This window comes from Ascaphus truei, chromosome 12, assembly GCF_040206685.1.
Source record: "Ascaphus truei isolate aAscTru1 chromosome 12, aAscTru1.hap1, whole genome shotgun sequence".
Lineage (NCBI taxonomy): Eukaryota > Metazoa > Chordata > Amphibia > Anura > Ascaphidae > Ascaphus > Ascaphus truei.
In genome coordinates this window covers 37,224,086-37,241,448 of record NC_134494.1, presented here as the reverse complement: position 1 = coordinate 37,241,448, position 17,363 = coordinate 37,224,086, and the positions used below count along the sequence as shown (strand labels likewise).

The 17,363-nt window shown below is 44.0% G+C and overlaps 1 protein-coding gene across 3 annotated transcripts in view; it reads left to right on the top strand.

Moving 5' to 3' along the window:
* IMMP1L (inner mitochondrial membrane peptidase subunit 1) overlaps positions 1–17,363 on the top strand; it is a 32,448-nt gene that overhangs the window by 10,576 nt on the left and 4,509 nt on the right. For 2 of the 3 annotated variants that reach the window (XM_075567335.1, XM_075567336.1), the window contains exons 2-4: positions 7,839–7,972; positions 9,504–9,592; positions 10,460–10,586. In XM_075567335.1, the coding sequence (XP_075423450.1) occupies positions 7,868–7,972; positions 9,504–9,592; positions 10,460–10,586 (321 nt within the window). In that variant the 5' untranslated portion in view covers positions 7,839–7,867. Of the gene's footprint in view, positions 1–3,334; positions 3,765–7,838; positions 7,973–9,503; positions 9,593–10,459; positions 10,587–17,363 lie in introns of those variants that run through there. The other variant, XM_075567337.1, reaches the window with a different exon arrangement.

Genomic DNA, 17,363 nt, shown 5'->3' with positions numbered 1-17,363 from the left:
GGTCTGGTTATACCCCGTGTCCGTGTATAGTGCGGTCTGGTTATACCCCGTGTCCGTGTATAGTACGGGCTGGTTATACCCCGTGTCTGTGTATAGCGCGGTCTGGTTATACCCCGTGTCTGTGTATAGTGCGGTCTGGTTATACCCCGTGTCCGTGTATAGTGCGGTCTGGTTATACCCCGTGTCTGTGTATAGTGCGGTCTGGTTATACCCCGTGTCTGTGTATAGTGCGGTCTGGTTATACCCCGTGTCTGTGTATAGTGCGGTCTGGTTATACCCCGTGTCTGTGTATAGTACGGTCTGGTTATACCCCGTGTCCGTGTATAGTGCGGTCTGGTTATACCCCGTGTCCGTGTATAGTGCGGTCTGGTTATACCCCGTGTCTGTGTATAGTGCGGTCTGGTTATACCCCGTGTCTGTGTATAGTGCGGTCTGGTTATACCCCATGTCCGTGTATAGTGCGGTCTGGTTATACCCCGTGTCCGTGTATAGCGCGGTCTGGTTATACCCCGTGTCTGTGTATAGTGCGGTCTGGTTATACCCCGTGTCTGTGTATAGTGCGGTCTGGTTATACCCCGTGTCTGTGTATAGTACGGTCTGGTTATACCCCGTGTCCGTGTATAGTGCGGTCTGGTTATACCCCGTGTCCGTGTATAGTGCGGTCTGGTTATACCCCGTGTCCGTGTATAGTGCGGTCTGGTTATACCCCGTGTCCGTGTATAGTGCGGTCTGGTTATACCCCGTATCTGTGTATAGTGCGGTCTGGTTATACCCCGTGTCTGTGTATAGTACGGTCTGGTTATACCCCGTGTCCGTGTATAGCGCGGTCTGGTTATACCCCGTGTCCGTGTATAGCGCGGTCTGGTTATACCCGTGTCCGTGTATAGCGCGGTCTGGTTATACCCCGTGTCTGTGTATAGCGCGGTCTGGTTATACCCCGTGTCCGTGTATAGCGCGGTCTGGTTATACCCCGTGTCCGTGTATAGCGCGGTCTGGTTATACCCCGTGTCCGTGTGTACTGACACAGTATAACCTGACTGTATTTGTGCAATTCCAGGTCATCTTTGCGGCTAACTTGTTTCTGGCAGTGACCCACCACCAATCCAAAATAAGCCGCACGTCCTTAGGTAGGTAGGTATGCATGTAATAAGGCTGCCGTTTGAATTTTGCCTTGAACGGTCAGCAGCCAGAGCATGAACAATAAAATATCATTTTGCTAAATAATTTGTCTTTGGTATCTGTCCTGTGTCCACAAATACGATACCTGGCAATTGGTATTACTGGTGTTAAGCATCATGAACGTTCTCAATGTTTTAACTTGGGTTACTCTGTGAAGCCTAATGGCTAGTACACTTGCAAAGAGCATGGGGCTGATTAGATCGATCCACCTTACTGACCGCCCTGTCCAGGTTTGATTATTTTTGGGGTAGGGCTTTGCCAATGAAGTCAGGATATGAAAGCATCTAATTCATTGAAGTGTTATTTACGAGAGGAGCAACACGTCGAGTTCACAACCGATCCTATCGCTGGTATCCTTTCTTACAAGATTAGCAGCACAAACAGAATAATCAAAATATTTGGCTGTCATCTGCTGAACAGAAATGAAAGATCACAAGCTTTTCCCCTCGCTGGGGTGCTGGCCTTTCTGTTCGATGCCCCCACCTGGGGAAGGCCGCGGTGGGTTATCACTTGGAGCGCAGAGTCTCGTGTAATCTGCTTAGCTTCACTGCAGTAAGAATCTTTCCATGTTTGTGTAATTTATAATTTTAATGAGAACATGCCTCTTGTGGGCTTTGAAATGTATTAAACCCCTTTTGTGCATATGCTTTTGTTCTTGGTTGATGGGCTCAGTGTATTTAAGAGTGATGAATTTTATTCATGGATTTCAAAAAATAAAGGGATTAACGAAGACTGTATATAATGCAGTCATCCATTGATATTTAGATGTGTTTTTAATGACCAAGTAAGAGGTTTTTCCCCCCCCCCCCGAATGTAGAATGAATGTTGAAATATCTTTTTGTATTGACCTCAAATATTTCAAATTCAGTGATGTCCAGGAACACAAATTATACCCAAATCATAACCATTTCCTTATACTTTCCAGCATATAGATTGGATCCACATTCTATTAATGCAAAATAAGCACATTTTAAACATCAATCACTTTTTTTTTGTTGTGGTTTCGTATGCATGTTGAATATTTCCAATCTTTAACCCTTAAAAACCCGCCACCTGCTCAAAATCAATTCTTTTCATATATGAAAGTATGGATTTTCTTTTGTAATAACGAAAAATATATATATATATATATCAAATGAAGGAGCAGAGACCAAGGAAATATTCTGGCTGGTTTTGTGAAGATGAAAAGTAAATTTCAGTTCATTCTTTTTGCCGTGGCACCTTTTTTTTTGGAATGTCAGTTGTACGGCTTGCAAGAAAATTAAGGTCGTGGCGCTCACGACCTGATGTCCTTCGCTGTAATGAACACTGTTCACGGGGTGGGCCGATCTTTCGAATCGTACCTTTCCAACAAGTAGGATCACTGCCCCCTTTGGAGTTCTTCCCTCAAACTTAAAGAAAAGTAATTGTTAGTATAAAAGGGTGTAGAATTGGACGTGTTTGTAGCGCAACCTGTTTAAAATAGGTGTGTGTGTGTGTCACACACACTTATGTGTCTGTCAAATATCTTTTTATTTAACCACAGTTTATATGGACTGCGTTTTGTTCCTCTAGGTAAATGAACCTCTATTCCCACACTGTCGCTGAATGCTTGCTAAAACGAAATCCTTGCATTGATTGCTTAATTTTATTATGTTCACAGTTGTAATCCTAGATTACACCAAACAATGTGCTTTATTTTCTGGCCCTAATGTTGAACATTTCATTTGGATCATGATGTCTGTGGAAAAAGAGAAGACTACATTTGCGATTGTAATTCTCAGAGGGGCCGTCAATAAAAGATGTAATGGAGGATTTAGAAAGCCTCGACTTGGCAAACTAATTTATGTGAATCTGTTTTATTTCAGCTAGAAAGGGCAGGCACTGTTCCGTCTATACTGCATATTGTGTAGCACTAGCTGTGTATAGAAAACCAGGCGGCCGCATATGGATATTCCCTTGATATCATTCACTTGCTGTGTAATCTTATTATGCAAAGTTCTAATCTTCGCCTAGAATGAATGCCTCTGGGTCAGAATATAGTCATATCAAGGTTTTCGAGGTCATGTTTTGTGATCCTTAGCTTATTCTTCTAAGTAGGTCTGGGATTTAAAGGGTATTCCCCAGACAGTCACAGAGATAGACAGCAGAACCTGCTGCCTTTTTGGAAGACGAGACCAACATGAGGTCCCTGGTAGGATTAAACTTGATTTGTAGCTGTAGGATTTCTTAACAGATGTATTATTGGACAGGGAATATGGGGCCACCAGCACAGCGAAATTGCAACACGATTGGCATTCTCGGGGAGTCGGCTGGCTGCTAAAACAGCAGCTGCATGTGGATTTGACTTCTTTCAGGTGAAGCGACTACCAGTCATTTGGAAAGGATGGGATGAAAAGGAACCTCGGTGATAATTTTGATGTCTGCGAGATTTAGTACCAGTGTAATGGGATTATCGGTAACACCTTCAGTGCAGAAAAAGCCACCTGGCGCTTTAACTGGCTACAGCGGAGACCTAATCCTTTCCCATCTCTTGGATGTCATTCACGAAGCTCGAAGCGATTTCTACCCTGCGAGCTGTGATTAATTTTATAAACAAAAATTAGGTGACGGAGACGCAGAATGTATTCATGGAACAATGTGGCCAGAGAGCGTCTTGGCCCATAGCAGAAAAATAAAGAAATGTAGAAATGACTTCATTTAGAATGACATATTGCTAGGCACAGGCTGTAAATTGTCTTTTTGTTTTCTTAGAAAGTAGGTTATTGGTTGTCGGTGGGTGCAGGCTGGATTCTGTGGTTTGATTTATCTGTATCGTATTGTTTTCTATTAGGGGGTTTCAAGGATCTGAATCTGGTTTCAATGTTTGTACTGCTATTAATGCATACACTGTTTCAGTGGGCACCGTGTGTTGTCTGATGAGAATCCATGGAAACTGAACACAAGGGTTGCAATGCAGTGGTTTAAACCAAGGTGCTCCACTCCAGTCAAAGTCCCCCGTCCCAGTCCCACCAACAGGTCAGGTTTTCAGGATATCCCAGCTTCAGCACAGGTGGCTCAATCCGTCCCTGCTTCAGCATAGGTGGCTCAATCAGAGGCTCAGCCTACGACTGAGCCTTTGAGCCACCTGTGCTGAAGCAGGGATATCCTGAAACCCTGACCTGCTTGGGGACTGCAATTGAACCCCCCCTCCCCCCCACCCCCCTGCTCTATATCATAGAAAGCCATAGTTATGCACACAGAGCAGACGAATCTGATCAATGTCCTAGTTTCCCACATACAAATGTTCTTGTCCATAGGAATGACTTCTAAATGCTTACGAGATAGGTCGCGCCGCAGTGGTCAGTGTGTGTACGGAAATGAAACGGGAAAACCTTTTGTATAATTTTTCTTTCCCACAGAAGCAGTAATGACAACCTTGCACAAACACTTTATTTTTGTATTTATTTAACGAAGGCTTTCTGGTGTATACATTAAACATAGGATTTTAGTATATAAACGAAATACAAGTCGCACAAAGCATTTACAAAGCTAAATGAGTTGCACAAATCGAACATATATTTCAACGTGTGTGTGTGTGTGTGTGTGTGTGTCAATATGTGTGTGTATCTATATCTATATCTATCTTATATTTTTAGTTCTCCCTGCCCTTCTAAAGAAATTTAGATGTAATATTCGATATTCATCTTTAGATCTATGTACTGCAATCTTGCAAACAACCTGCCTCACAGTTATAACAATTCCTAGTTAAAGGTTGGGAACTCTTGCCCTGGAATAGACCCCTAGTTTATACTGTCCGTAGTGCTATATTTCTGCCATCGCAATAACATTTATTTAGCAGATTCTAAATCCTGTGTACAATGGTGTTCCATATTCTGCTCATAATCTGAACCTGCATAAGGATATTTTGGTAATCATACTCGCCAAGTTATTTACAAGGTTCTTTCACCTGCGGCATGGTTTCTTTTTATTTTGTATGTATATTTATGTTTATTTTTTTTGCTCGTGTTTTTTTTTTTACTCTCTTTTAAAGTAGCAATCACCCTTAACTAACCCCATTTTATAACAGGATTAAACCCAGAGCGTCCTTCGGAGCTGCGCTATTGGCTCCTGGGACTTCTTAGTGTCCAAGATACTTAGTGGTGAAGTTACTGGTATAATTTCCTGTTTTTTTTAATTGGAATTTAAACGGCCGTCCATTAGGAAGACGTAACTGATGATGTTGCGGCTTCCTATTTGCCAGAGGTTTGTCAGCCTTTGGGTGTAACAGGACATAGTCGCTACATCATGGAGACCGGCACTTCTGGGGGCGCCATGATGTAGTGACTACATCATGCCCAAAGAGGTTTGTTTGTCCTGCTTGGATCGTGTTCTGCGTTCCCATGGAGCATAGGACGGGATCAGCCCAGTAGTGACATGGAGGATGACTCCTCTTCTGTTTTCTGGGAAATGGCCGCCACGCTCATGTGACCGCACTGTGCCGGAGGGACCGTGGCACTCGGTACCGCGACCCCTCTGGATTGCAAAAGTGTTAAACCTGGTTACTTCACCAGTAAATATCTCATGGAACTGGCTCAGCATCACAGGACCCGCTAGTTCTCATGGAACTGGCTCAGCCTTACAGGACCCGCTGGTTCTCATGGAACTGGCTCAGCGTCACAGGACCCGCTAGTTCTCATGGAACTGGCTCAGCCTTACAGGACCCGCTGGTTCTCATGGAACTGGCTCAGCGTCACAGGACCCGCTGGTTCTCGTGGAACTGGCTCAGCGTCACAGGACCCGCTGGTTCTCATGGAACTGGCTCAGCCTCACAGGAACCGCTGGTTCTCATGGAACTGGCTCAGCGTCACAGGACCCGCTGGTTCTCATGGAACTGGCTCAGGGTCACAGGACCCGCTGGTTCTCATGGAACTGGCTCAGCGTCACAGGACCCGCTGGTTCTCATGGAACTGGCTCGGCGTCACAGGACCCGCGGGTTCTCATGGAACTGGCTCAGGGTCACAGGACCCGCTGGTTCTCATGGAACTGGCTTGGCATCACAGGACCCGCTGGTTCTCATGGAACTGGCTCAGCCTCACAGGACCCGCTGGTTCTCATGGAACTGGCTCAGGGTCACAGGACCTGCTGGTTCTCATGTAACTGGCTCAGCGTCACAGGACCCGCTGGTTCTCATGGAACTGGCTCAGGGTCACAGGACCCGCTGGTTCTCATGGAACTGGCTCAGGGTCACAGGACCCGCTGGTTCTCATGGAACTGGCTCAGGGTCACAGGACCCGCTGGTTCTCATGGAACTGGCTCAGCGTCACAGGACCCGCTGGTTCTCATGGAACTGGCTCAGGGTCACAGGACCCGCTGGTTCTCATGGAACTGGCTCAGGGTCACAGGACCCGCTGGTTCTCATGGAACTGGCTCAGCCTCACAGGACCCGCTGGTTTTCATGGAACTGGCTCAGGGTCACAGGACCCGCTGGTTCTCATGGAACTGGCTTGGCGTCACAGGACCCGCCGGTTCTCATGGAACTGGCTTGGCGTCACAGGACCCGCTGGTTCTCATGGAACTGGCTTGGCGTCACAGGACCCGCTGGTTCTCATGGAACTGGCTTGGCGTCACAGGACCCGCGGGTTCTCATGGAACTGGCTCGGCGTCACAGGACCCGCTGGTTCTCATGGAACTGGCTCGGCGTCACAGGACCCGCTGGTTCTCATGCTGTAAAAAAAAACTATTATTTTCTATAACAAAATTCATTTTCATGTCTGAGAGGATCGCACAGCTGTCAACTGTTTCACTGTGTTAACACACATTCCCAGCTAGCTCAAACTCCTACACCCACCACATGAATATATATTTGTGTCAAAAAAGAGTGCTACTGAGCGTGGCAAATGTACACAACAAAAAACGGTGGTGCCCAATGCTACATCCTCTTTTCACTTTGCAAGAACAGGACCTACTATGGTTCTTTCCCTTCATACAGAGGTAAAGAGAAGGGTTCACAGTGTAGTGTAGGACCTGCATTAATTTGGTTATAACTTGACGTAGTATGCAGGCTTAAGACGCTTTGGCCAGAGGGTTTAGCTAAATAACCAAGTAATTATTATTAAAGTATTTAAACTTTATACTTATTACCATTTGTTTTGTCAATTGGATGTAGCATTGGGTACCACCGTCTTTTGATGTATGTTTCACTGTGTGGTATCACTTTTGTTTTTCGGTTGCATGCATCTATTGAAAGGGGTGTTATATATGTGTATTTGTCCCATGTAGGATTGCAACATTGATCTAAATAAAAAGAGTCAGTGCTTGTTTATTTAATAGCGTTATTCTAAAACCGAGATTTCCATCAAATTATCCAGGGGCCAGAACTGTACTATAACATCATTATACACACACACGCCATACTTTGTTTGGTAAGTACAGTATGTATAACATCTGTACCATAGCATTGTATCCCCTTAGCATTATAGTGAGTTTGTGAAAAATAGCACGTGGCTGTCTGGAAAAACTGCCCTGAAATTAGCAGGGGCAGACAGGCCAAGGCCCTTCGGCGGCCAGGTTTTGCCTACAGGTTGCAAGTTGAACAATCCTGCTCTATATCAATGTTTAGGCGTAACCGTCGCGAACGCGATTATCGGACATCCATATCCTTATTGTTTGAAGCATTTTTTCTTGCTCTTTTCCTACAGTGCCACGGTGTATCCAGTACAGACTCGGCATGCTTCGAAGAGTTGTTGGGAAAACCTTCGGTTTCTTAGGATATGCCATTCAATATGGTTGTATAGCGCATTGTACTTTTGAATACATTGGAGAAATAGTTATAGTAAGTATCTCCTGCTTTACTGACGCCTTGCTGCACCTACAATGTGAAACAATAGTGTTTTTACTACGCACTTTCTAACGGATAAAGCAACTTCTAATATTTTAGTAAGTACAAATCCCACGGTGTGAGCACATTCACGTCTTGCACAGGTCTGCAACCCTGCCTTTCCCTTTATCTCTTGGCATACAATGCTTCCACTGCAGCCAGGGATTCTGGGAAATGACATGCAAATGAGCACACAGGGTCACCTTTTGCTTGTTATGCATGTTAACATGGTCCATACTAACGCCCAGCTTCTTCGTACCTATCGATTACTGTTAAAGGGAAATGGGAAAGGAGGGACGATCTCTTTCAAACTTGGCCTCTACATGTTAAGATTATCGGAGGATTTTAATTTTTTGAATGATTTGTAATTTACACTTGTACATATGTTGCTGAAATACACAGATTAATTACTAATCTTTCTAGCTTCTACGTCTCCTAGAACTCCTAAGGCTAAGTCCCCGGTGGAGGCTGCTGCACGCGCGCCTGGCATCCTGGCGGCGCGTGCACAGCTTAAAACCGCGGTCTGATGGGAGGCGCGGGGGCATGGCCAAATGGGGGTGCGGCCATTGGTCAACAGTAGCTGCGCTCCCATTGGCTCCCCATACCTCCCCTCGTATTGGCTCCCAGCGCACCATGTGACCACTTCGCCGCACGGGAACACAATCGTATTGTATCCCCTGCTGGCTGACGCGCCACCGCACTGCGTGAGCCAACACACACGAAGACACTGGGGCCTGCCACTACTGAGGTGAGTGATTAGGTGTGCCGCACGCGCTGCAGTCACCACCAGGGACCTTACCTTAAACCTGTCCCCTTCAGTGCTGCTTCAGTTTGAGAAAGGGACAGAGTGAGAAAGAGCCGCGTGTCTGCTGTTCCAAAACAAGTAGTTACGCATTACTTACATCATACAGTCAGGGAACAACCGCATGCACTCAGTGTAAAGTATGCACAAGTTATATATTGTTAGCATTGTACAAAAAACACAATATAAATAGTGCAATTAAAATATAGAAATACAGAAAGGGCTAACACACCTGAGAAATGCTCAACGTTTCGTGATGCAACCCTTTGTCAAGAGGAAATATGAACACTCCTCAATCCAGTGTGCTTAAATAGCCATCATGGCTACCTGCCGTCTTCCCACAATCCCCCTGGGGCGGCCACCCCCCATATCATGTGTATGCTCCGTCGTCACCTGTGACGTTGGCGTCGGCACCCTCCTTTCTGCGTATAGTATCCTACATGATACAAATCAGACAATTGCATCCTGACATCTGTGGACATTGCTGCCCATGTCCGATTAAAATAGAATAGCTGTGACATATTAGACACCTAGCGATTTGCTATACAAAGTACAATGCTTAATGGTGGGTGAAACTTCTCAGCCCAAGTACATAGTTCCCCTGCCAATATAATAGAAAGTAAAATATATTTATTTTAGTGAATGTCGTAACATGAGGTTTCCCCTCTGGTTTTTTATCCGCAGTGTTCTGGACCCTCGATGGAGCCAACAATTAGGAACTACGATGTCTTATTATCTGAAAATATAAGTCGACACTTTTTTTCAATTCAAAAGTGCGTCATACCTCATGTTTGTAACGATGTAGCTGAAGTCGATGTAAACGCCTATATAACCCCCCCCCCCCCTTTTTTTTTTTTTCTTCCTTCAATTTTATTTCCAGCAGAGGAAGCAAAATAATGCTTCTCTCATTAAGCCGACACCTATAACCATTGGCTGTCTGGCACACGTTCCTCTGATTAACACTGCCTGAGCCCTTTAATTGAGCTGATGCTAGCCACTTCTATTACTTTGGAACAAGAAAGCTCATTGCACCTTTTCTCCCCCACATATCTGTAATGAGAACTTGCTTTTCTTCTCTTCGTCTGTTCTAGGCAGCTGGCATTTTCTGTCCCCAGCTAGAAGTAAGGGGGGAGTTCAGTCCCAACAGAGCTGACATAGCTGCCGTTGGCTTTATTTTCTGTGGCTCGCTGCTTCACTGGAGCATTGCTTACACTTGCCCTAGTTTGGCATGTAATCAGAATACCAGGTGCAGATCCTGTATTCATAAGGTTTTGGGGTTATTTGTGTGTTTTTTTTTTTTTATTCAAATATATGCTGTAGACCAGGGGGGAGCTTAACTTCAGTCTTATAGACCTCCCCCCCCCCCCCCCAACAGGTCAGGTTTTCAGGATATCCCAGCTTCAGCACAGGTGGCTCAGTCAAAGACTGAGCCACCTGTGCTGAAGCAGGGACTGATTGAGCCACCTGTGCTGAGGCTGGGATATCCTGAAAACCTGACCTGTTTGGGGGTTTCGATGATTGGAGTTGAGCACCCCTGCACTAGACCATCATCTTTTTGTGAGGTCTAAATGTGAACTTGATTCTTCAATGTAAAACCTACTGTCATTTTCTGACTGTGTTTTGTTATTTTGTCTATGTAGGGGTGATATTGTGATTGCAAAAAGCCCAAACAATCCAAAAACTAACATTTGCAAGAGGGTGATTGGATTGGAAGGCGACAAAGTATGTACTGGCAGTCCATCGGACTTCCTCAAGAGACACACTTATGTAGGTAATGTAGCAGAACATCTGTCTGTCCATGTTATTTATTTATTTATCAAATGTTTTACCAGGAAGTAATACATTGAGAGTTGCCTCTCGTTTTCATGTATGTCCTGGGCATAGAGTTACATTTCAAATAATACATGGTTACAAATACAGTTACATAAGTGAACAGGGTATATACAGTATTATATACAAGACATTGCATGCACAGTTAAAGAAAATATATATTATGGGCGTATGTAACAGTTACAGACCAGATTAAAATGGGAGACAGCTTTGGATTTGAAAGAATTTAAACTGGAGGAGGCAGTGAGACTGGTAGGTTGTTCCAGTTTTGGGGTGCACGGTAAGAGAAGGAGGAGCGGCCGGATACTTTGCTGAGCCTTGGGACCATGAACAGTCTTCTGGAGTCAGATCTCAGATGATAAGTGCAGTACATGTACATGGCACCTCACTAATGTAGCTACTCCAAGCCAATATAATGGTTCTGGATTAATAAAATCTAAAACAGATTTGTTCTAGTTTTTAGACCGAAGTTACAAACCTAGACGGATGTTGATGAAGAATTGATAGAAATGTAAATTTCTCATTGCATTGTTTCCAAAAGGGAAAAAAAAGGCTTGTTAAAAATATGAAGTGACAGAATAAATATATAAATATTTTCTGTACAGATGTGCTCTTTGTGTGTTTTTTTTAATAATCCTATTGTGTGTTTTTTTTAATAATCCTATTTTATGTTGAATGATATTAATTTCATGCAAGTATAATGGGCAACCGGTCTTAATGTTTTTTTTGGCTGCAGCCCAAACAAAATATGATCAGATAATGTAAATGACCAAACGTTCTTATTTAAAAACTGGCTTTGAGGGCAGTAACGGTGTTCATTGTGTTAGTTCATTGTTGATGGTACACACTTCAGTTGTAAAATATCTAATACAGGGGAAAGGTAAGCTGGTTGAAGTCCTGTAGATTTTGAAACAAGGTAAATTAAATCAGGGGTCCTCAACCCCCCCCCCCCCCCCCCAACAGGTCAGGTTTTCAGGATATCCCTGCTTCAGCACACGTGGCTCATCCAGTCTCTGCTGCAGCACAGGTGGCTCAGTCTGAGCCACTGATTGAGCTGAAAAAGGGATATCCTGAAACCCTGAGGACTGGAGTTGAGAACCCTGCCTTAAATGATTATAATTGAGCATGTGCTAAAAATACAATGCTACATTGCAACTGTAATGCTGGACACAGCGTGTTTGCATTTAACTCTAAACTGTTTGCTTCACCTTTCAGCTCTGTGATGCCATATGTTCTGCGCCTGCACTTTCTACTTTTGAACAGGGGGAAATAAGCATGAAACAGCTTGCATGTCTCGAGCCTAGCTAAGCACTCGTGTCACTTAAATAGAAGAAGTACCTTCTAATGCCACTTAATAGAGCCGAGGTCTGTAAATAAGGAACTAGTTTCTTGCCACTCGGTGATAAAGACCTGAGATACGTATACATTTCTCAGCAACGCTCGCAAGGCAATCAGTAGCGACATGCTGTGAACGTGCTCGCTGGGGTTAACGTGAGGGTTGAACATATGTTTACTTTTGTTCTAAAGTGAAATTTGTCTCGTAGCTGATGTGGTCCCTTCATCCCTTAACTCTTAACATGTAACATAATTGTGCCGATAAATGTGACTTGTTTGCATTCTGCGTTTGGCCTTCCTGATTACCGTTCCTGCTCAAAAATAGTCTGCAAAAAGAAATATAGATGCATGCAAACCCAGTTCTCGGCAGCTGATAAACTGGAACTATTGGTTTTTGCTAACAACAATATTTGGAAACATTGGCACAGTAGAGCATGGTTTTACGTGCTTAGAGGCAATCCAAGCATAAAACATAGGATTGAAGCAGGGGGTTTCCGGAGCTGGACCCCATTTATTTCAGCACAGTGGACCCCCTGCTTCCGAAGATACTTGCCTCCGTAGGGTGTGCCAGTAGCTACTCCGATTGGCTAGCAGGGATCACGTAATGGCCGATCTTCAAAGCTCCCGCGTCCTGCGGGCCAATAGGAAGCTGTGACGTCATCCAGTGCGGCTTCCTTTAGGCCCATGTGACGCGGGAGCTTTAAAAAGCAGAGGTAACTGCACCCCTTTCAGAGGTAAGTATCTCTGAAATCAGGGGGTCGTCTGAGCTGAAATAAATGTGTTTCAGCTCTGGAGACCCCACTGCTCCAAACCTGGTATTAAAAAATGTTTTTAAAAAATCGCCCTATTGGAATTGCTCTTTTAAGACTGGATTATTTTATAAATCTGACACCAATTGTAGAAATCCAATGTGCACTGCTCTGAATAAAGCGTGATTTCTTTCGCATCCCCGCATAGTGGGGCCTTAGGTCACTTTCGCCTAGCGGACACAAGTCGGCTGACTTGAGGCTGCATACAATAGTCACCTGTCTCTCATCTTCCCTTACTTGTTTGTGTCCCACCAACATGGAGGACACTTTTTTATTTTTTGCCAGGATTTTTTGTTTTACCTAACCGGGCCTCCTGCTCGCCTCTAGCAGATGTCTCAACCATCTTCGTGCTGTCCTGCTCCTGCTTGACCTCCGTGGTTCCCCAGAGGTCGTCTGTGCTGCCTCGGGTACGATAGCGGGAAGCTACCTGCAATTCCTTTGTTGGACCTGTGTGGGTCTGTTCCCTGAACCCCTGTACGGCCACCACCTCCACTCTGAGATTTAGTGCCTTATATAAATGGGCGGGTGCATGGTAAATAAATAATTTTTTTAACTGGAGTCCACCCAGATTTGTTTGGCTGTGCAACTTTTTTTTGCAATGTCAATTTTTGTTATTAATGAATCTAAGCAATGTTTGCTACCCTACAGTAGGTAAAGGACAGGATCAATACATTGGCTAGAAATTATTGGGTTAAAAAAAAAAAAAAAAAACCCTTCCTATACACAACTTAATAAAGGAGCTTATTTAAATGGAAATGTTCTGGAAGGAAGTTTTCCTTACCCAGAAGATTTCACAAGATGTATCAGTTCAGACATGAAGATAAAGACAGCTGAGAATCTCATCCCAAGGTAGCCGTGGCGGTAACAAGGCTTACCAGAAGGACCACGATTCCTCTGGAGGATGCAGCCTTCAGATATACAATGGTTAAAAGAATTGAATGCGTGTTGAAGCAGGTATTTTCAACAATGGGAGCAGCTTACATATTTATCACACACTAGGAAGATCAGGTGTCTACAGTTACCACAAGCCATTGAGCCAGGTATATCGAGACACAACTTTTTAAAGGTTTGTTCTATTTTGCCTGATTTGTTGGATTCTTCTATTGACCCGATCATGCTTCTAGCATGATCCTCCTCTTTGTTGATTGCTGCTAGAATAGCCTTGTATCTCAAGCTTTAGGCAGCAGAATGTTTTTAAAATGCAAGCTATTTTTAATTTCTTTCTTGGGAGGTCTTTTGTTTGGGCCAGAATTGGACTGGATTATTGCTAAGATTACTGGGGGGAGAGTTTATTTCTGCCTTGAGGCAAGATACCAAGATCTCAAACATCCTTCAGATCAACTAGGCAGTTAACCTAGAGCTCTCCATCCAGACAGCAGGGTAAATTAAGACAGATCCAGGCACAATTGTCACCTGACAAATGATCCGTCCTTCTGAAAGGAGGCAGACTCCCTCTTTGAAGGTTGTTACAGTTGGGGAAAGACTGTTGGTCCCACACATCCATGGCCAAGTGGGTGCAGCTTATTTTAGCTTTGCAAGATTAGTCTGTGAAATTTCCTGAATTTCCCCCAAACGGAATATTCATGCCATCAGGTGTACCAAGAGATCGGAGGAAGTTCAAAGAACGTAGGGAATCGGTTCTAAAGTTTTTGCAGAACGAGATTTTTTTTTTTTTTTTTGATGTTCCATGGTCGCAGTTTTTACCCCAGGCTGTGGTTCGGAAGGAAGAAGTACTGTTTCACCCAGTATTGGATCTCCAGACTTATCAGAGCATCACATCAGAAATACAGTCATCCCTAGATATACAGCAACTCAATATCCAGAACTTCGCTATAACGTAACTTTTACATTGGGGTCTGAATCCAATCTACGTCATGCTAAATTCGCTTTTACGGAATCTTCCCACGCTCTTCATACCACCGTGTTGTGGAACACGCCTGCTATCCGTGCTGGATTTCACCCAACACGTGACCATAAAGAAAAAAAGAAAAGTAAGTGCTCTGGCAACGACATCTTTTAAGTGCTACCAAGTTGTCTCGCCATAGACGTAATGTGATGGAAAATATGGAAAGAATATTAAGTGTGGTGACCGCAGTGCCGAACAAGCGTAATATGCCGATAAGCACCATGATTATTGAGGAGAAGGAAACAAAGTTTGTTTGAGGATTTAACACGTGATCGTGGTGAAGGCTCCGGAATGGAAATTTTTGGTGCTACTAAAAGGGTGTTTTGAGAGATTTAAAAGGTGTCCGTCTGCGTAACATTAAGATGAGGGGTGAAGCTGCCAGCGCTGACACAGACGCTGCTTGTAAGTTTTCCCAAATGCTAAAAAAATATAATTGAAGGAGGGGGAACACACCACGTCTTCAATGCCGACGGGACTGGACTTTTTTGGAAGCGTATGCCTGACAGGACTTTTTATTTCTAAAGAGAAGGTTGTGCCAGGGTTTAAAGCAGCCAAGGATCGCTTGACGCTTCTTCTGGGAGGCAATGCTGCCGGGGACTTTAAATTGAAGCCCTTAATGGTGAACCAGTCTGAAAATCCCAGGGTTATGCTCCAAGCCTAATCCACCTGTGATTTGGCGATCGAACCAGCAAGTATGGGCGACTATAATCATTGTTCAGGAATGTTTCGCTACTTTTTATTGCCCTGCTGTTAAAAGGTATTGCGCCAGAAATAATATTGACAACAAGGCATTACTCCTCCTAGATAATGCCCCATGCTACCCAGTACATTTAGGTGATCTGTGTGATAATGTGAGGGTGGAATACATCCCTAAAAACACGACTGCCTTGATCCAGCCTATGGATTTTCCCCATTGACTTCCATTATATAATCGGAGATGCGTTCAAGTATCTCTAATTTATATAATGGAAGTCAATGGGAAAATAAGGTTCAATATACGGAATTTCGGTTTACAAACACATTTTCCAGAACGTGTCTGGGTTTTTACCAGATTTACGCAGTATTTTCCACACGCTTAAGGAAGCAAAGCATTTCGGCAATAGTGTACCACCGACATGACTGGCTGGTAAAAGCAAGATCCAGAGACGAAGCGGACTGGAATGTGGCGCTAACATTATCGACCCGCGCAGGTCACGGGAGAAGAGCAACTGGTAGCCACCGCAGAAGTTGAGATTCCAGGGGGATTCCAGATAAAGCTTGTTTATTTTTTCCTCCATAATAGAGGTGATCATATGTCTAACATCACAAATTTGTATGTGGCGTCAACAGCAGAACAATGTATTTCTAGGCCTGATGGTTTCTACCATATATATTGTGCCAGGGGTTCTTTTTTCACACAAGGCCATTTCAGAATAATTCCCTGTGTCTATGGAACAGAAACTCCCAGGATCTCTTTCAAAATATACACATTTCTCCAAAGACTTGACTTAATCCCCTGAAGTGGGGGGGAGGGGGAGAGCCAGACAGTTTGGCAAAGGAAAGATCCTTGCTGCCAAACCAGTGGCAGGTGGTGAGTACATATGCCAGTCAGACTGGTTGGGGGCCAGTATTCAAGACAAATTTACCATAGATAATAAACCAAGGTAGAACAGAGAGTCCGCAACCCTCAAAAGTTACCAGAATATTGAGATGAGCAGTACAGAATGTCCAAGCAATTTCAGTTATCCATATTGCAGGATTGTTCTATACAACTGTAAACAGAAGAATCATAGACCCAGGGGAGTGGTCAACCTTCCATAGATCTGTTGACTTTACTGCAACATTTCAAGATACGGAGGTATATCTCCCACCACAGATATAATAAAGGTGGAAGACGTAGTCGCCTTGCCAATTCTGTGGAACTTTCTACTGGTGTATTTCCGCCTTTCCCTGTACTTGATATGGTGCTCAGGAGGATTTGGTAAACTGATCTGCTCAGGCTGTCTGTGGACTCCTTGAAAGCTTCCACTAATCCAGTCTGGCACCAGGAGCTGAAATGCTCATAGCTTACAGGATGGAGATTAAGAGGAAGTATTTTGTGCAATCTAGGGGTTTCCCTACATAGCCATTAAAACTTTGTTGCATTCAAGGAAGTCCACTACGTCAAGTTTGTACTACATGGTGTGGAGGATTTTTCACCCTTGGTGCAAAAACAATATAATTTCAGAGAAAGCATCATCTTGCAGTTACTACAAGATTTTAAGAAAGGCCTCAACCAGAGTTCCATGAAGGTTGAAGAATCCACTCTATAAACACACAATATCCCAACAAGCTCAAGAACACCAAAACCCACCACATCATTTATAAAGCATATATATTATGTCAAACAGGAGAGCTACTGAGCATGGTCAAATGCATACAACAAAAAACAAAAATGCCCAACGCTACATCCAATTTGCCAAAATACATACTGCAATAATTCAGTGCTGATATTCTCATGAGTAAGGGTCATTCACACACGTGAAGTCACGAAAGGTCGAAGGAATTGATCCAGGTACATACTAGCGTTGGATGTAAGATTATTGATCCCCTACACCAATGGGCCTGCCAGGAGGTGGTAGTATACCCTTATGAATCTTAGGTAGGCAGTAAAAAGTCGCTATCCTAGGTGTTTTAATCAGAATA